Genomic DNA, 19,964 nt, shown 5'->3' with positions numbered 1-19,964 from the left:
ACGGTTATGATATCTTATTCTTCAATAAAACTCCTCAAATTAGCTATCTACAAATAGCGTAACTCATTTATAAAGACATATTTTATTTTTTTCCTTTTGAACATACATGCTTATCATTGATTTTCTGTCAAGTATAATTTTTCTTATTGCTTTCAACACTTCTATTAACACTGTTTTTCTCCCTCGAATTTTACTAGAACTCTTTTTGCTAAAAAAATAAAATGTTCTCAGAATATTATTGTGAATTTATATAGGGAATTGCATACAAGAACACCAAATTAAAACTAACTTTTTTGGAAAAGATAGTGATAAAACTCTTACATTCCAACGGTTTATTTATTTAATTGTTTATTTAAATTAGCCATTATCATTCCTAATTTTAGATATATTTGATACTTGGTCGATTATTAATATTAGTTATGAATATAAAATGCTACCTCAATACAAAAATAGGCCTACACAATCCACTAGTACTAAAAGTATTAAACGACAGTTTATAAAATGATACTACAAAAGGTTTCATTAAGAATATCTTTTTACATAAAATATACAACCCGTATATTAAATGTTCTTTTTAAAAATAACAGTTATTGTTGGAATTTGGAGCCTTCTGCGTCCATGGTAATGATAGACATCATTAAGTTATAGATACTTGTTATGTTTTTGTATTAAATACCTGTACATATTTATTATATAGTGTATTCAGTATACATTCTTTTATTTACTTTAAGTTTTCTTTTAAAGTTTTTCATTTCTTTTCAAATCTTCGAAAGACATATTTGGTGACAATTAAAATGTTTTCCTGATATTATGTACATCCGTACACCACATAATATATAGAAAAACTAATTAAAAATAATTCTTATGAAAATGACAGTAATAAACTCTCATTTTCCAACAGTTATATATTATTTCCAGTCTTATTCTTTCATAATCTAATATTGAAATGGATTAAATTTTTCGTAATTAACAGAAAATGCGAATGAAAAAGCAGCCTCGTCACTATATTTAATAAATAAAAAAAAATGCTCATGAATTATTTTCTATTAATAATATTTGAAAGGAACTTATTTTGAACCTCAATTCTTATATACACCACAGTAAAATATGAGTGAACTTTAAATGCAATTTCCCAAAAAAAATATTTTGTTTTTATGAAAAAATCATTTCAGTATCAAATGATCTTATGGACAATATACAATTTCATCATTTTCTACTCACAGAAAAAACATGCTTTGCTTTTTTTCTGTTTGTCAAAAATTTCAAAGTAAAATAATAATTTTGCAAATCAATTCCCATCTTTCAATATTCAAGATACAAATACATCTTGTTATGCAAAAATAGCTATGCTAAATAGGCAAATCTCTATATTGAAGAAGACTAATATCAGCACTCTACAAAACCATGTCACCTTAACTAGTTTTTAGCAAAATTACCAAAACGAGAATCGTGAACAAACTAATACTAAATATGGCCAAAAAATATTATTACGCCGTACAGAAGGGAAGAAATCGCGGTGTCTACAGTGACTGGAACTCATGCCGTGATCAAATTTTTGGTTACAGTGGCTCAATCTATAAAAAATTCGATACATTGGTTGCAGCGCAGGAATTTGCCAATGGTTCAAGTGGTTATAGTTCAAATGGTAACTGTATTTCTGATTCTTCTGGTAATGCTGATACTTACAATTATGAGAATTCATCAAGTAAGCCAAACATTAAGTCAAGGAATACTGCGTATAAAAAAACACAAAGAGTTAACAAACCAACACATAATTCACATACCAACTACATACCCATACCGACCTCCATTATAACACCAAGTTCAAACAGTAATAAACATGGTAATAATAACAGTAAAAACTATTATGCAGTGAGAAGTTCCAACCCAAGATTACTGAGTAAAGTTTTTAACAATTGGAAGGATTGTAAAGGCTATGTTCACCACCAAAAGGGTATGACTTTTAAAAAATTTGAATCTTTAGAGGATGCAAATAGATTTATTAAAGGCGAAGTGAACCCAAATATTGATTTTAACTTGATTGGTTATAGTGAATCTGATTTTAAAAAAAAATATGCTTTGAACAAAACAAAAAAATATGATAAACAATGTAACGTATATTGTGACGGGTCATCTTTAAATAATGGTTCGTTAAACGCCCGTGCTGGTTACGCTGCATATTTTGAAAGTGAACCACAGTATAATATATCTGAAAGATTAAAATCTGGACCTCAAACTAATAACAGAGGTGAAATCGAAGCTGTATCAAGTGCCTTAGATAAAATATGGTTTAATTTAAACAACAATGAAAATAAAGTTAATTATAAGATTATAACAGATTCAGAATATGTTGCTAAATTGTTAAATGATAGGTATGGTAGTTATTCAGAAACTGAATTACAGAATTTGTGTAATGCTGATTTAATTGTACCAATGATCAAAAAGTACGTTAGGATTAAGAAATATTATGAAATTAATAAAGACTCCTTTACTAACCATGGCAATTTCTCTGTTGAATGGGTGAAGGGACATTCAGGCCATGTGGGTAACGATATGGCCGATGAATTGGCTAGAAGAGGTGCTGCCAAGGACTATTGAAAAATACAAATAATAAAGGAAGAAAACATGCGAATTTATAGTCAAATAAAATAATTATCTAATTCACTATTATCTATACAATTATTAATATGATTATATATAGATATATATATGTGTGTGTGCATGTTTATGTGTCTATAACCTTCTCCACTATCTGCATCCAATAGCATATGTTGTTAAATCACTTTTCACAATTTTAATATAGATGACATATCAGTCCTTCTATTCCATGCAATATACTATTTACAAAAAAGAAAAAAAAAACATCATCCCCCCCAATATTTATACATTACTTATTGTTATTATATTGTTATATTGTTATTATCACCACTACTCATTTTCCAAAAATGTAGATATGACTTTCATCATCATTCCAAATTCTAGTTATTAAATTGACCATACCATTATTTTCTGTCTCTAATTGGTAAAGCCCACACAAACTTAAAAATGTCGCTGTATATAAGGACCACATCGATACCTTATGTGTCTTTGAATATTTCTCCTTTGGTATTTTATTGATGATTAAACCAGCAAATCCATAGTGAAGATACCATAAGCATAAAGATGATAAAGTTATATCAAAAATTGGGTGTAAGGTAATTCCAGCATACGAGGTATAAAACGGTACAAGTGAAAGTGGAATCAAAGTGTATCTAATTATTCTTTGATAATCTTCTTGGTAAGATCCGTTAAATGCCAAATCAACAGGTGGTCTATATTTCTTATCCTTTATGGTAACATTTTCTATATTTTCATTCTGACATTTATTTATCTCAGAACGCTTAGTGTCTGTTGACGCTATATGTTTAGTGTCATTTTTAAGTTGAGACAACTGGGACTGATATCTTTTTAAAGTATACCCAAATGGAAGCAGCTTTGTTGTCGATGATTTTAGTATAATATTTTGATGTATAAGAGCCCTAGTTAGAGAAGTTCTACTAACTTCTAGGCCATTCTTTAAAATAGAATACTTGACTACTTGAAACATAATATATTTTGGTAGGTATGCAAAGGCAATTGGCTATTTTTTACTATCTTAACTACAAAAACAGCTAGAAACCCACGTGATCTGATAGACATACTTATACACTATATTAAACCTTTCTATTTATTTATTCAAGATCTAGTTTATTTTTTAGTTTTCCATTTTTGATTTTTTGTTTTTTTTTTTGCTTTTTTTTTTTTTAAAGTGCCATTTTTTGCCCATCAATAAAAAAAAACAAAATTGATGCCCAAAATTTTTGTTGTTTGAATCATTTTTCAAAATCAAGTCACTTCCGCGGAATGGGCCCCGAGAAACTTTGTGTAATACATTTATACATTGGAAAAAATAATTTATTTGACAGGATTTTCTTTAGAACAAAAAAGGATTAAGATGACATAAATAATCAGTAGTTAATGCTTAAGATTATATATATATACATATACATATATATATATATATGTGGTTTAAATAGCTTTCTTTTGAGAGAATTTGGTATTTTAGATAGCTTTGAAATACAATCTTAAAATACTACTTTTTCTGTTTGTATACAATCCTAATGCAATTAATTTTACCCTTTTCCGTGAAAGAAAACAGAGCTTGAAATCAAATAGATTCTTTCTTTCTTATTCTCTCTCCTTTTTTCTCAATGAAAGTTATTATGAAATAGAAGTATGACTTTGAGCATGCAAAGCCTTTACAAGTTAGGGTCGAAGAACCAAATATGTATTATGTAAGTAATCTTAATTGGATATCCCGAAATATGTATTCTGCAAATAACGCCAAATGTTGAGGCGAAGAACTTGGAACAACTGAAACGCTGGGCTCAAAGTTGTGAGTGTATTTGAACGAACAAACACTCATCGGATGAACATTGATGGCAAATTACTAAGAAGTTTACTTAAGGGACCCTTGATTATTAAGAAATAGTGTCAGAGGCAACTATAAGCATTAACATTCGTATTCTATCTAATATGTTTAATCAAAGGAAGAATAACACGAATAACTAGCCTTAATCTATTTAATAGTTGGAATCAACCGATTGTATAATTTGTAAGTATTTATATATAATTAATATCCATATTTTAGTATACTACTTAAGGTAATCCCTTGCATATTATTCATATGGGCTTGTTTTACATGTCTTTTCATAAATATTGATTAAAATGATAAAATATAACAAACCTGAAAAAGTTTAGTTTTTTTTTTCTTTTGCAAAACCTAGTTTCTTTATATTTGAACGACAGTATGTGTCAACTAGAACCTGTTTAAGCACAAAATATGAAAAATTACGCAGTTTTACTTTCGCAGTATGCTTAAAGAGTTACAAAATGTCATAAAGATATGAAATCTAAAATAATGTCATGTTTGAATCATTTATAATTTCAAAGGCATTATAATAATTTGCTGATGACAAATACCCTTCTTGAAGCTCCTAATGGGATAAAAAAAACTATGAATTGGGCAAGAAAAATTAACACAGCTTAAACTTGATAAATAATGCAGTTTAGGACAGTACTATACTGTTGGACATGATTTAACTATATATCCTTATATAGTTTGTTTATTCAATCATCAAGTCTATTATTCAGAAAAAAATTAAAAAAAAAGAAAATTCATAAAAAATTATTTATTTATTTTTACCTTTTTGCTTCTGTAAATCAGAAAAAACGATTTTATTTTTTTGAATATTAGAGAAGTGACGAGATGTGTCACAAAATATATTAATATTCAAGCAAAGAAAAACAACAACAAAAATATAGATTCTTTTGGACAACATGTGTTCTTACAAACGAAAGAAAAGACCTGCTAAATTTGTGAAGAGAATTATATATAAAATAGGCAAAAAAAAATACTTTTTCAATAATTGTCTGTCAGCAAGAATTAGTCTTAGATGGGCGCTTTAGATTTTTTTACAGTATATTTAATAGGTGAAGATTTTAAGTTCCCTAAATGGAATATATCCAAATGGATAACTGCACTATATCATCTGATTTTTCTTCTATGTTTAATTAAAACAACACTATTTGTAAAAGCCTCTAGTTTTGTACTCAAATCAATTCAAAATTCAAGAGTGTATATTAAAAATGTCTATCGAATGAAAAAAATTCTCAATTTTATACCAATACTAGGAAACAGTTTGACTAACTTTTTGGTCTTGTTTGAAAATACATTAAATAACGATATATTACCGTTTTTGACTAAAATGAAAATTGTGTTGCCAATTATGGTTCATGTCATATTGATAAAAATATGCTTTATTGAAAACAACAATATTGATATTTTCTTTACTGGAGAAAGCGAGGAATTGCTATTGTTTTGTGGAGAATCTTTATTAACAACACTAATTTTAAGTAATCACAGATCAATAAACGACTATTTGTTAATTGCTTATATCACACTATATAGTTCCGGCCCACTCAAGGAATCTGACACTTTCATAGAAACATTTTTCTTACTTTGGGAAAATAATCAAACAACCAATAACATTCACTTCTCATTTCTCTCATGGGGCACCGTTTTCCAAATACCAACGAGAAAATTCTTCAAGAATATATTGTTAAAAGATGAAAATATTACTATGGATTCTAAAAATATAAAACAGTTTATTCAAGCAAATGGAGAGAATGTGTTCCTTTTATTCCCAGAAGTTAATATACTCACCACAGAATTAGCCATGATTCAGAGAAAATTAAATCACGTGTATTATCCTTTTGTTAATAAATACTATAATGTATTATCACCTAGATTTAACCAATTTATCAACATATTGAAATCCTTTAAAGATGTGATTTGTCTTCCATCTTTGTCGAACAGAAATCCGAATTGGCAAGAGCAAAAAGTCAGGAATGCCAACAACAATCAATTAAAGAAAAAGAAGCAAATATTAGAATTGAGTAACTCACTTGTTTCTACACAAAAGGAAAAAAAATCAATCTTATTTAACAAATTTTTATATGATGTGACGATAGTGTATTATTCACCGATATTAGTTACAAAAGGCCATAATCATGACACTGGAAATTTAAAGACCATTAATGGAATACAGATCCAAGAGATCAATCCCTCATTTTTCAAAATTTTTCAATGTAGATTTGATATAGAAAAGAATAATACTTCCCCTGTTATCATTATCATTGATATTAAAAGACATCCAATTGCAACTTTACTATCATTGAAAGAGAAAAAATTAGAAAAATGGCTAGAAATGCAATGGATAAGAAAAGATAGTTTAATTAACAGCTTACACTCCAATATCACTGTCGAATAACTAAAAAACAAATATATATAATAAAATACATGCACACACACATATATATCTCTATCTATACAGAACTACCAATGTCTATTTTATTTAAACTAAGTAAACACAAAATTGTAACTTAATAAACAGACTCAACTGAAAAGAGGATGAAAACTATCACTTATTCATGGATTCTCTAATACATATTTCAACATTATATTCCATTTCTTCTACCTTTTGTAACGTATAAAACGATATATTGTATGTCCCTTTGCTTGTGTTTTTATTTTTGATTTATCTGTTTTTTTCTTTTTTTTTCTTTTTTCCAATAATCGCTGTATTTGTTATTATTATAATTATTATTCTCGAAAGAAAAACAGAAAATCTATAACTAACAGAAATCAAACAATCTTTGATCTATCAAACAAAGAGTAAATGATCCTTCATCCATTTTCTCAGCAAATAATTTAATTTACTCAAAAGTTCAATTTATTTTGGTTACTGGACCTTTAAAAATTTCATTAATTTCTTTATTTTTATTTTGTCACTCTCTAAGATATATCATAAAAGAGTTTAACAGATTTAGTTGAAAAAAAGAATCTCTAACGCCAGGAATAGTTTCCTCATATATTGTTTCCTTATTGGTTCAAAACTGCATATACTATTTGTAAGATAGAAACTATTTCAAACTTTCAGTTTAAACAAATAAAATATCTTTAATTTAACAATATTAATATTTTTTTTCACGACTTCCTAACCACTACATATCACTATCACTTTGTACATAACAATACAATATGATCACTCAAACCTCCATCCCAGAGGTAAAAGAAGATGCCATTGGTTATGCTTTAAATGAACGTAAACAGAAATTGTCTCAATTTTTAGATTTAGGTCCACCAGATTTAATAACTATGGTGAAATATATGAGTTCAAGCGGGGCTAATAGTAATTCTACAACTAATAACAATACTTCTTCTTCTAATGTAACAAATAATTACAATAACACAGAAATTGAAACAGTGGACCCAAATAATATGTTAAATAACCTGCATTTACACGATAAACTAAAGGGTGAATTGGGAACATTTTTTTACTCTTTAGGATGTGACACATCTGACCCCACTTCCATTGCTATATTCCTAAAACAAATTGCTGATATTATTGTAGAACAACCCCAAGTTTGGTTTGGTAAAAGGAAAAACTTTCAAGTTGCCAGAATTTCATTGTCTACTTGGAACACGTTTAGAAAATGTGATATGAATGTTATTGTACATATTCCTGGTACCGTCCAATTATTTATCTTACAAGCTAATGGGGAGCAATTACATGTGAAACCAAATTCTCCTGAAAGTGAACTAATATGGGCAGAGACATTTATCAGTGGCGTAGTAAGATCAATGATGTTAATGAAAGATAATTATGAGGATGGTGAGTTACAGAATCTCGTGGAAACTCTAATTGTTAATCCTATGACTTCTGGTGAAATCTATTCAGTGGTAGATTTATTTATTGACTTATTTCCTCTAGTTTATGAAAATGGTATATTGCTTGGTGGCCCTTGTACAGTGATTAATGTTTCAAGAACGAACAACTATTTGATAGAAACTTTAATTGAACTAGTCAATATCACACACTCAGTAGATAAATGTCGTAAGATGTTGGAAACTTTGATGAAAACATATCCCGAAGCTATCATTGTCTTAATTCGTGTTCTTCTAGACAATGATTATGAAATCGATGCTATGAAATTGTTACACGACCAATTAATGCAAATCGAAAACATCCCAAATAATGTAATTAATGCTGCTGGTCCGTTATTTCCACTAGATTATAGATCAGAATTATTATGCGTTCAAGTGAAATTTTTAATTGATGTTAAAAAGGATTTCAAACTAGCAAATATGTTAGCACAAACTGCAGTAAATTGTGCACCAAGTGAATTTGAACCTTGGTATTTATTATCCAAATCGTACATCAAATTAAATGATATTGAAAATTCTTTATTATCTTTAAATGCATGTCCAATGGTCTCGTTAAAGGAAAAATATATATTGAAACGTGTGGTTCCATTTCAATCTGATTCATCTTTACATTTACCTTTACCGATGGATGCGGTGTTAGAAGGTGTCACTTCATTAAATCCACAAGATATCCAACAAGAACATAAAAATGCCGATCCAGCTTTAATCAATTTAGCCGCATCGGGCTTAAAAGCCACATTTCCACTTGCATATAAATTATTAACAGATATTGTACAACTGACTGGATGGGAGAATCTATTAAAGATTAGATCCAAGCTGTTTGTCATGGAAGATGAGTATCAAAGTTCTACAGAGGATATTTACAATGCTAGTGGGCGCAATGAAAGTAACATTGCTATTAAATCTGAATCCGGATCATCAACAGATATTTCAAGTTCATTATTGCGAGCCAAGAGACTGTGTGAAAGATGGTTAGATAATTTGTTCATGCTACTATACGAAGATTTGAAGACTTATACATTATGGCAAGGTGAACAAGTATATTTTGAGGCACAAAATTCTAGTTATCATAAATTGACTTTTGAGTGGGAATTATATGGTTTATGTGCAAGACGATTAGGTCATTTACCTGAAGCTGCATTAGCTTTTGAGAAAGGGCTATCACAAAGATTTTCATCTTTGGCAGCCAAGAAATTATTAGAATATTATGTCAATGAAAGAAATAGAATCAGACAATTATCCAATTTATCTAATAGCAATATGACATCAGGTCAGATCATGCTCAAGATCAATGAATTAGACCAAAAGATCATTGATTTGATTGTTAAGATATGCTGCTGGAACCATAGATGGTACGTTGAATTCTCTAGACAATTAATAATGTGTACTGGTGTAGTTATAGAGGATTTAGGTCTTACTAAAGTTTCAAATGAAATTGCTGCCAAGTACCCTGAGAGTGTTTCGAGGTTAGTAAATAACAACTTACTTGAATTCTTTAGTAAGTATACAAACAACTACTACGATAATTAGATATTTCTAAAATAATCTATATATAAATATATAATATATAAATATATATATCTGTTAAAGTAAAAAGGGATATAGTTAAATAAATACATTTAAAGAGGATAAGAATGATACTATCATAATGACCGTCATATTGGTGCGTTATTCTTACAAAAGTATAGTCAATTTAGTAGTAATCTTCTCCATTTTGTCAAAGTGACCTTAACTAATGTTGCCTACCAGCCTTTACCCAATTAGGCCGAAATGCGTAGCCACATATGAAATAAATCAAATAATATTCAATTTTGATTGCAAGGAGAAAAAAGAAAAATAAAAAATATTACAGAAAAAAAAAGTTTGCTGTTCAAAGAAAACGCGAAAACATTGTAAAAAAAGAGACTATAAACAATGATAAAAATAGAAAAGGGACAATTAGATTGATAAATATTGGATAGTATATATACATATAATTGTATAATACATAGTATTATAACTAGAAAATTAGAGGTGCTTCGAGCTCTTATTTGCTTTTTATTCCTTCTTTTATTTTCTTTTATTTTCCTTTATTTTTATTGTTGGTTGACTACCTAATTTTCTTTCTGAGTAGAGATGAGTATGTAAATATATTAAAACAGATATAATCAAACATCAAGTACAAAAGAATCACATACTTAGCATGGATGAAAATTTTGAAGAGATCCAAAGAGAAAGATTGCCGACGTTATACGAAGTATTAATTCAAAAAACTAGCTCCCCAGTGGACTTATGGACATTTTACACGTACTTATCACAATTCCCATATGCCATAAATTATTTAGATTTTTGGATTGACTTAATGACACACACAAGGCTATGTAAGGATTATATTAATATAGTACGACGTTCTTTATCGGTTATAGACAATGAAAACGAAAGTACGCAGTCTGTTACCACGAGTGTATTAATGAACAGACTGATGGAGAGTGATGAGCCAGAGACTCCATACGGGAACACAAATGGGAACAAAGTATCTAGGTGGCTAGAAGAATGGGGTAGGAACGAAGGTTTGAATATATCAGATAACAATTTACCTAGGTTAATGGATGCATTTATTCAATCTAGAGGTATTGCAGGGCAAAATGGGACGCCGTATATATCGAGTAAACAATTGTTAAGCAACGCTATTCATCTGGTACGAACATATATAGAATCAGATAAGACAAGTGAACGATACCTGACGAACATTCCCGATTCGCTCAGACAAGAATTAGTAGTCTCGGTGATAGATAACCAAGGATATGATCCGGAGATATTCCATGAGTTAAAGGACATAACGTATCAATTTTTGGAGATTGATTGTTTCCCAAAGTTTTTAAGTCAAGTAGCGTTACACAATTTACATGATGAGATATCGGATTGGAGATTCCGCAGGATAGGTTCAAGAAATGGAAATTTGAACGAAGATAATACTGTAGAGAAAAAATATCCAAGAAGAGAATATGCAGGCAGCAAGAGTCCATTTTCTAATTTTACGAAATTAAGTAGGATAACCTTAGGTTTCATATGGCTTTGGATAGGGTTCTGGATAGGATATACACTAATATTTTTGAATTATTCAAGAGCAATAAGAGTCACCACGGTGGTTCCATTTCTATTTGGTGTGTATTATATTGTATCAGGGTTATATCAAGTAGATATAGTATACTCCTGTTTTGGAGTCACTCAAAGGATAATGTACAATAGTAGTGATGGTCCAAATGGTTATGTGGCAGAGACAAATGAAAAGGATGACGAAAGAGTACCTTGGATATTTCACTTCCTTGGAGGTAGGGACAGATTGATTCCAATAAAACACCCCTTTATTAAACAGTTGTTAGTTAGAAGAGGTTGTTGGTGTGGATTGATAGTCTTTGTATGGACAGCCTGTTTTACAGTAATATTTAGCTGTGTGCCTGGCAAGAGACTTTGAAAATGAACAAATGACAATATTTACATATATAGAGATATTCTAATTAATTGATTGATTGATTAACCCAAGAACAAAAAAAGAAAACAAAAGAAGAAAAACCACAAACCCTCATTTTGTTTTTGAGATGACCTCATTGTGACTCTCGGATGTATGGATGTTTTGGTTTTTCATTTTTTTCATTTTTTTCATCTATTTATTAACTTTTTTAACAGAAAGGGGCAAACCGCTTAGTCAAAAAAAAAAAAAAAACTAAAAAAAAAAAACAGCAAGCATTTCTTTTTTGCCTTTGTGTGACTAATTTTCCCGCAGAAAAAAAAGAAAAAAAATTATTGTGTTGTTTTGTCTTTTTCTCTATTCTTTTTTTCTTTTTGTTTCTTTGTAATACAAAAGGCGTTTTGGTAAAACAGATGAGATAACAATAGCAAGACAAAGTTTCCTTTGTGTTGTGGTATTGTTATCGGAATATAGTGACTGTAATTATACAATAGGTGCAAGTTTTGTGTTTTTTTTTTTTTATTTTATTTTCTCCTTTAGAAACAGTTACAAAAAAAAATTTCTTTTTTTTTTGTTCTTACCGAGTCAGACAACTTCTCGACCTTTTTGTATGAAAAAATATATACAACTCTCTATCTCTTATCTACGCAACATCTATTAATATCTTTATATATATATATATGCATGTATTTAATATTCTTGTTGTTAGCTTAATGTTCTTTTTCTTCCAGCTGGCTCATCATCTTGCTTCTCTTTTAGTACTGTATTCTTTGTTTAAAAAAATTATTGAGTAGTTACAGTTTAGTATTATTTGTATAGTACATATATTCCACTGTACCATTTAGAGAAGATATAAAAAAAGCTTATATTTCCTAGTTCCTTTGCACGCTCATATCTGGATATATATATTCATACACTCAAATATATATATATATCTATATTCGCTGCTTTATTATTATTTGCCTATTTTTATTTGTTGAAAATCGGTTTAACTTAACCAACTTGTATGTTTAAGTTATCTTTATCCCAATATACCTGTCAAGACTATATATCTGATCACATCTGGAAAACTAGTTCACATTAAAGAGCAAAACTAATCTTTTTTTCCTTTTCAAACACAAATAATCTCATACCAAATCCAATTAAGAACAAAAAAAAAGAAAATAAAAATTAAAATATAATCATAACAGTAAATACACAACAGAAAGATGTCTAAAGCAATTTTTTCCATTCAAAACGGTCCAACTTTCGAAGGTATTTCTTTTGGTGCTGACAAATGTGTTGCCGGTGAAGCTGTTTTCACTACTTCATTGGTGGGTTATCCAGAATCTATGACAGATCCATCATATCGTGGTCAGATCTTAGTCTTTACACAACCTTTGATCGGCAATTATGGTGTTCCATCCGGGACTGCTCGTGATGAATTCAATCTTTTAAAATATTTTGAATCCCCACATATTCATGTAGTTGGGATCGTTGTTGCTGAATATGCTTATCAGTATTCACATTGGACTGCAGTCGAGTCCCTGGCTAACTGGTGTCAAAGAGAAGGTGTGGCAGCCATCACTGGTGTCGATACTCGTGCTGTCGTACAGTATTTAAGGGAACAAGGTTCCTCTTTGGCAAGAATCACTATTGGTGATAAACAACCTTTAGAATACTTCGATCCAATGGACACTCATCTAGTAAAACAAGTTACTACAAAACAACCATTCCATGTTCCTGCCATCGTCAAGAACCCATCGGCCAATATTGCTTTGATCGACTGTGGGGTTAAAGAAAACATTATTAGATGCTTGGTCAGAAGAGGTGCAAATGTGACTGTTTTTCCATTCGATTATCCAATTCAAGACATTGCTCAACAGTTCGACGGTGTCTTTTTATCTAATGGTCCAGGAAACCCACAAATGTGTACTGACACAATCTCTAATTTGAAAGTTTTACTAAAGGATGCAACTTTGTACGATATGCCAATCTTTGGTATCTGTCTTGGCCATCAGTTGTTAGCGTTGGCTTCTGGTGCCAAGACTTTGAAAATGAAATATGGTAATAGAGCACATAACATTCCTGCAATGGACCTAACTACTGGTCAATGTCATATTACCTCTCAAAATCACGGGTATGCTGTGGACCCAAGCACTTTACCAGCTGATCAGTGGAAACCATACTTTGTCAATCTAAATGACAATTCAAACGAAGGTATGATTCATTTAAAGAGACCTATCTTCTCTACTCAATTCCATCCTGAAGCTAAAGGTGGCCCATTGGATACAGATATTTTATTTGATAAATTTTTTGAAAATATTCAAGAATATAAACAGAAGAGGGTTGACTCCATTAGGGAGAAAAAGAGTAGTCAAATCAACAAGCTATCTGACGTATCTAAACAATTCAATGAGTCTTTAGCCAAGGAAAGAGTCCTTGTTTAAAACTCGTGAAAATAAATCTTACAAATATTTATGGGTATATCTTTCTTTCTTTTTTTTTTCCTTGTTTACCCTCTTTATCATTATTAATTTGTATTCATTTTAATTATTCTAAATACACTATATATAAGTATCATGACTTTTTTTATTTGTTACTTTCATATCACAGCATTGCTTATTTAAATATATATATTTATGACCATTAGTCATTTGTTTTGCTTTTACAATGAGATTGTCGATATATAATGTTGTATATTAAAGTATTGGAATAAAATTGGTCTTCTCTTTGAAAATCTTCCTCTCTTACTTATTATGGAAGGATCAGTTAAAAGAAAAAGAAAACAAAACACTAAAGCAAAAAAAATAAAACAAAAAAAAAAAAAAATAAACACGAAAAGGTAAATGAAGAGAACAACAGATCATTGATCTCATATATATATGTATAATTGTTAACTATTGGTATATACCACTTTCCTAACAATCACAAAAATAATAATAACTATAAAGATATTAAGAAAATATACGAGCATTTATAAAATATGACGCCAGAAGATAAAAAACGTAAATATATTCTATCTGTAGATCCTAAGATTGTTAAACAGAGGGATTCAAAAACTGATACGTACAAGCGATTTCAGTATTTGTTATCCATCACAGATCTGTTCCGCCATTTTATATCAATCAAATCAAAACATGATAAAAATTTACAAAAATTGTTAAGAGAAACAGACTTCTCATCATATCAAAATTCAAAGTTAAACGGTGGTTCCGTCTCAAGACATAATAGAAAATCTGAAAAAGAGGAAGATGCAGAACTGATGGCTGAAGAAGAAGATTCTGAAGATGACGATTTATATAGGAATGAGGAATATGTCACTGAATCACCAAGCTTCATTCAAAATGGGAAGTTGAGAGATTACCAAATACAAGGTTTGAATTGGTTGATTTCCTTACATGAACATAAATTATCTGGTATTTTAGCTGATGAGATGGGGCTGGGGAAAACTTTGCAAACTATCTCCTTTTTAGGGTATATTAGGTATGTGAAACATATTACTGGACCATATTTAGTTATTGTACCGAAGTCTACTTTAGATAATTGGAGACGTGAGTTCAACAAGTGGACACCCGAAGTTAATGTCGTTGTTTTACAGGGTGAAAAAGAACTAAGACGTGAACTAGTAGAAAATAGTGTTTTAACTTGTGACTTTGACGTTTTGGTCACTTCATATGAAATGGTCATTAGAGAAAAGTTAGTTCTTAAAAAATTTGCTTGGGAATACATAGTAATTGATGAAGCGCACCGTATTAAGAATGAAGAGAGTACACTTTCACAAATCATTAGATTGTTTTATTCTCGTCATAGATTGTTGATCACAGGTACACCATTGCAAAACAATTTACACGAATTATGGGCATTGCTCAATTTCTTGTTACCAGATATTTTTGGTGATTCAGAAGTGTTTGATGAATGGTTTGAACAAAATAATTCAGAACAGGATCAGGAAGTATTGGTTCAACAACTTCATGCTGTTTTAAATCCGTTCTTACTAAGAAGAGTGAAATCTGATGTAGAAAAATCTTTATTACCCAAAATTGAAACAAATGTTTATGTGGGGATGACCAATATGCAATTACAATGGTATAAATCCTTATTAGAAAGAGATATTGATGCCGTGAATGGTGCTGTAGGTAAACGTGAGGGAAAAACACGTTTATTAAATATTGTTATGCAATTGAGAAAATGTTGTAATCATCCTTACCTTTTTGAAGGTGCCGAACCCGGTCCACCTTATACCACGGATGAGCATTTAGTTTATAATGCTGGGAAGATGATTGTCCTTGATAAACTATTAAAAAGATTAAAAGAAAGGGGATCCCGTGTATTGATTTTTTCTCAGATGTCTAGAATGTTAGATATTTTAGAAGACTATTGTTATTTTAGAAACTATGAATATTGTAGAATTGATGGGTCTACACCACATGTTGAGAGAATTGAAGCTATTGATGAATATAATAAACCAGACTCAGAAAAGTTTATTTTCTTACTAACTACTCGAGCTGGTGGGTTGGGTATTAATTTGGTTACTGCAGACACTGTTGTGTTATATGATTCTGATTGGAATCCACAAGCAGATTTACAGGCTATGGATAGAGCACATAGAATTGGTCAAAAGAAACAAGTTCATGTATATAGATTTGTTACAGAAAATGCAGTGGAAGAAAAAGTTATTGAAAGGGCTGCTCAAAAGTTAAGATTAGATCAATTGGTCATCCAGCAAGGGATTGGGAAACGTACTCCTGGTATTGCCAATAACAAGGATGATTTATTGGAAATGATTCAATTTGGTGCTAAAGATGTCTTTGAGAAAAATACTAATAGAATTACTACAGATGTGGACATAGATGAGATTTTGAAAAAAGGTGAACAGAAGACACAAGAATTAAATGCTAAATATCAAGCCCTTGGGTTAGATGACTTGCAAAAGTTCAATGAATTTGATAATCAATCTGCTTATGAATGGAATGGTCGAAATTTCCAAAAAAAGAATACTGATAAAACATTCACATGGATTAATCCGTCTAGAAGAGAAAGGAGAAGAGACCAACAACAAACATATTCTGTAGATGATTATTATAAAGAAATAATTGGAGGAGGTTCATCAAAGTCTAGTAAAACAACGCTTCAAACCAAAACACCTAAACCGCCTAAATGGGTGCAAGGTCAAGATTTCCAATTTTTCCCCAAGGAGTTGGATGATATCCAAAACAAAGAACAGTTATGGTTTAAGAAGAAGATTAATTATCAAGTTACTGTATATGATGTAATGGATGATGTTGAAGAAGAAGAAGAATACGATGATAATTCAGGAAAGAAAAAAAAGAAAACTAAGGAAGAGCTAATTAGAGAGGAGGACGAATTAGAGAAGAAAATTAAAAGTGAACAAGAGAAGATTGATAATGCTCCAGAGTTCACTGATGATGATGAAAAAGAAAAACAGCGGCTTATCTCCCTTGCGTTTACTAATTGGGCTAAAAGAGATTTTACATCATTTATAAATGCATGTGCTAAATATGGAAGAGATAATATGCGGATGATCCGTGAGTCTATTGATAGCAAAACACCAGACGAAGTGGAAGCATATGCAAAAGTTTTCTGGAAGAGATACAACGAAATTACAGGTTATGAAAGATATTTAATGACCATTAAAAATGGTGAAAGAAGAATTCAAAAGCTAAGATATCAGGAATCTGTCTTACAAAAGAAATTAGAACAATATGAATATCCCTTATATGAAATGATGATTCAATATCCACCTAATAATGCTAGAAGAACATATAATTCATTAGAAGACAAGTTTATTCTTTTAACAGTAAATAAGTATGGCCTTCTGGATGATAAATTATATGAAAAGATAAAACAAGAGATAATGTTAAGCGATTTATTTACTTTTGATTGGTTTATTAGATCCAGAACCATACATGAACTTTCTAAAAGAGCCAATACGCTATTAACATTAATAGTTCGTGAGTATGAATCACCAGAGAGTTTTAAGAAAAAGAGACCCAAGAGTATGTCGTCGAAGGAAGATGGAGTGAAACTTGCTTCCAATATCAAGCCGAATATGAATGGTCATATTGAAAAAAAACCAAAAACTCAAGAATAACTCTTGTTCTTAACCGGTATGAAATTATAGAAATTAATTTTTTTTTATTGATTCCATAAAATGATAAATAATGCTCATATAGAGAGATATGATGATTTATTACTTAAGTAATATATAAAAGAATATAATGCAAAAAATAAACATTTCAACTTTAACAACTAATAGAATAGCAACAGTTACTTTGAAGAAAATTATATATGCTGAAGAGGATGTATTTTATATGCAACTGGAAGAGATTAAAATGAAATTGATAAAAAAGGAATAAACCGCTACGTTGAGATGGAAATAACTATATATTTAAGTATATCTCCTTAAATCATTTCGTAATCTGTTCTGACAGCTGCTTCTCAATTTTACTGATTGTATCAAGAAAGTCTTTTTCATTTCTTGATAACTCTGTTTGTAACTCTGTTAATGCTTTTTCAATATCATTTGCTAATTGGAAAATACTGACTTGTTCCTTTTCACTTTTCATTGCTATGCGAGTGTCATTATTTTCTATTGGCGGAACTTTTGAATTGATTGAAGAGCTTGGACTTTTGTTACTCTCTAAATTAGAATCTATTGATGTTGATGATTTACATGATGAGTTTTCAGGCACAGTCTTAGAACTCATTATAAAAAAACAAATTAAAATAGTTTGGGTCTTATAAAAATTGGTCAGACACTTTTCAGATAAAAAATTGAAATTTGTCAAAGATATTCAAATAACAATATTGACAATACAGGTATATGTTGTGTGGATAGGGAAGACCTTATCATTTTACTATTTTCATTAATAGCTGTAGTAATACCGGTAGAACTCTCTGTTTATTATACACAAAAAAAATTATATTCTATTACCTCGAAGATTTTTGAGTTTACATTTCCTATTTCTCTCTATTGTTGAGAAAAAGCTCGGATTTCTCCATCTACACGATTTTTAGCGATGCCATGAAGTAAGGTGAGGTAAGTAAAGAGATAGAAACAAATGGAACTAATAGAACTTTGAAAGCAAAGATATTAGGTAAACATTAAATGAAAATAACATACTTTGTGGACGTATTTGGCCATGAAACTAACACCATTACTTAGACAATTAGAACAGAAATCTCTTTATAACGATTTATTGGTAAATTATATAAATGGCAATCAGAGTATTATAAAGTCTACAGTCTTTCAAGGAAATCTTTATGAGCATGCCGTAATGAGAGAATTACATGAAAAATTGTTTATGGGTAACTTGAGCAAAGTCGGTGGTGCTCATGATGGCGGAGTTGATATAACAGCAAAATGGAATTTAAATAAAATTTATTCAACCGTTCGGAAAGAAGTTGATTTAGCCACCATGTATCCACCAGAAAATATTCCTAAAAGAATCAAACTCAAGTCAAGGATGATAAATCCAATTATTCATAAGTTGTCAAGAGGTGAAGATGTAGAATTTGATGTGCTAATTCAATGCAAGGCATTCAATAAATCTAAAGTTGCACCAAAGGAGTTTAGAGAACTCATTGGTACGTATAATACTCTAGTATCACCCAAGAAAAGGAACTCATCAATAATGATAATGTGCTCACCACATTTGTTAACCCCTGATGGATTAAAATTAATTAACAGCATCGATATGTCACTGATATATTTAAGAATTAGTCAAATTACACAAACCAGTGATAAATCGTTCGATATCTCTCATAGTGGTAAGCTATTAAATTACTATGAAAATGATACTATAAATAAATTATTTAAAGGTTGTGGAATCCAAGAATTTTTGAAATTAAGCTTATATAATAAGTAAAATGGTTGTTATTAGAAGAATTTACAGATAAAAAGATTCTTAAAAATGAATAAGAAGAGTAAAAGAGTTTAAATGAATGGAAAAAAAATCAATTGTAATGCTAAAAATAAATGTATAATGTAATTTTTAAACATGTGTGTAAATTAAATATTAATTAATAATTAAATGTATTTATAAATGCAACGAAAATAAAAAGGAGAAGGAAAGAACAACTGCACCAGTGTATCTATATATGTGTATATTTTAAGAAGAAGGAGATGTATAGGAAGGAAGAAATAGAACTTAAGGAACAGAACATGAAGATTTATTGTTTAAACATTTATAGCTCTTCTTTCCT

The 19,964-nt window shown here is 29.9% G+C and overlaps 9 protein-coding genes across 9 annotated transcripts, besides 1 other annotated feature; 7 read left to right on the top strand and 2 right to left on the bottom strand.

Annotated features, from left to right (window-relative positions):
- Positions 1 to 1,470: 1,470 nt before the first annotated feature.
- Positions 1,471 to 2,598, top strand: RNH1 (RNA-DNA hybrid ribonuclease; the record flags this gene model as incomplete). The annotated part of the gene is made up of 1 exon (XM_064858059.1): positions 1,471 to 2,598. The coding sequence occupies one exon, from the start codon at positions 1,471 to 1,473 to the stop codon at positions 2,596 to 2,598; it is 1,128 nt and encodes a 375-aa protein (XP_064714766.1).
- A 334-nt stretch (positions 2,599 to 2,932) lies between these two features.
- TIM18 (Tim18p) lies at positions 2,933 to 3,586 on the bottom strand (the record flags this gene model as incomplete). Its single annotated transcript, XM_064858058.1, has 1 exon — positions 2,933 to 3,586. One exon carries the CDS (start codon positions 3,584 to 3,586, stop codon positions 2,933 to 2,935), a length of 654 nt encoding a protein of 217 aa, XP_064714765.1.
- A 1,888-nt stretch (positions 3,587 to 5,474) lies between these two features.
- MUM3 (Mum3p) lies at positions 5,475 to 6,851 on the top strand (the record flags this gene model as incomplete). Its single annotated transcript, XM_064858057.1, has 1 exon — positions 5,475 to 6,851. One exon carries the CDS (start codon positions 5,475 to 5,477, stop codon positions 6,849 to 6,851), a length of 1,377 nt encoding a protein of 458 aa, XP_064714764.1.
- A 770-nt stretch (positions 6,852 to 7,621) lies between these two features.
- Positions 7,622 to 9,838, top strand: BUD7 (exomer complex subunit; the record flags this gene model as incomplete). The annotated part of the gene is made up of 1 exon (XM_064858056.1): positions 7,622 to 9,838. The coding sequence occupies one exon, from the start codon at positions 7,622 to 7,624 to the stop codon at positions 9,836 to 9,838; it is 2,217 nt and encodes a 738-aa protein (XP_064714763.1).
- Positions 9,839 to 10,490: 652 nt separating this feature from the next.
- RAX1 (Rax1p) lies at positions 10,491 to 11,762 on the top strand (the record flags this gene model as incomplete). Its single annotated transcript, XM_064858055.1, has 1 exon — positions 10,491 to 11,762. One exon carries the CDS (start codon positions 10,491 to 10,493, stop codon positions 11,760 to 11,762), a length of 1,272 nt encoding a protein of 423 aa, XP_064714762.1.
- A 1,000-nt stretch (positions 11,763 to 12,762) lies between these two features.
- Positions 12,763 to 12,840: a sequence feature (Short protein (PWA37_001424, KAK5960905.1) was converted to a misc_feature.).
- A 124-nt stretch (positions 12,841 to 12,964) lies between these two features.
- On the top strand, positions 12,965 to 14,185 carry CPA1 (carbamoyl-phosphate synthase (glutamine-hydrolyzing) CPA1; the record flags this gene model as incomplete). Its single annotated transcript, XM_064858054.1, has 1 exon — positions 12,965 to 14,185. The coding sequence occupies one exon, from the start codon at positions 12,965 to 12,967 to the stop codon at positions 14,183 to 14,185; it is 1,221 nt and encodes a 406-aa protein (XP_064714761.1).
- Positions 14,186 to 14,721: 536 nt separating this feature from the next.
- Positions 14,722 to 17,850, top strand: ISW2 (DNA translocase; the record flags this gene model as incomplete). Its single annotated transcript, XM_064858053.1, has 1 exon — positions 14,722 to 17,850. The coding sequence occupies one exon, from the start codon at positions 14,722 to 14,724 to the stop codon at positions 17,848 to 17,850; it is 3,129 nt and encodes a 1,042-aa protein (XP_064714760.1).
- A 316-nt stretch (positions 17,851 to 18,166) lies between these two features.
- Positions 18,167 to 18,466, bottom strand: BIL1 (Bil1p; the record flags this gene model as incomplete). Its single annotated transcript, XM_064858052.1, has 1 exon — positions 18,167 to 18,466. The coding sequence occupies one exon, from the start codon at positions 18,464 to 18,466 to the stop codon at positions 18,167 to 18,169; it is 300 nt and encodes a 99-aa protein (XP_064714759.1).
- A 435-nt stretch (positions 18,467 to 18,901) lies between these two features.
- On the top strand, positions 18,902 to 19,627 carry RRG7 (Rrg7p; the record flags this gene model as incomplete). The annotated part of the gene is made up of 1 exon (XM_064858051.1): positions 18,902 to 19,627. One exon carries the CDS (start codon positions 18,902 to 18,904, stop codon positions 19,625 to 19,627), a length of 726 nt encoding a protein of 241 aa, XP_064714758.1.
- Positions 19,628 to 19,964: the final 337 nt, after the last annotated feature.

Source organism: Arxiozyma heterogenica, assembly GCF_036370985.1.
Source record: "Arxiozyma heterogenica strain weizmannii chromosome Unknown scaffold_17, whole genome shotgun sequence".
Classification (NCBI taxonomy): Eukaryota; Fungi; Ascomycota; class Saccharomycetes; order Saccharomycetales; family Saccharomycetaceae; genus Arxiozyma; species Arxiozyma heterogenica.
Note: the sequence above shows the minus strand (reverse complement) of the source record. Positions and strands in the feature narration are given on the sequence as shown.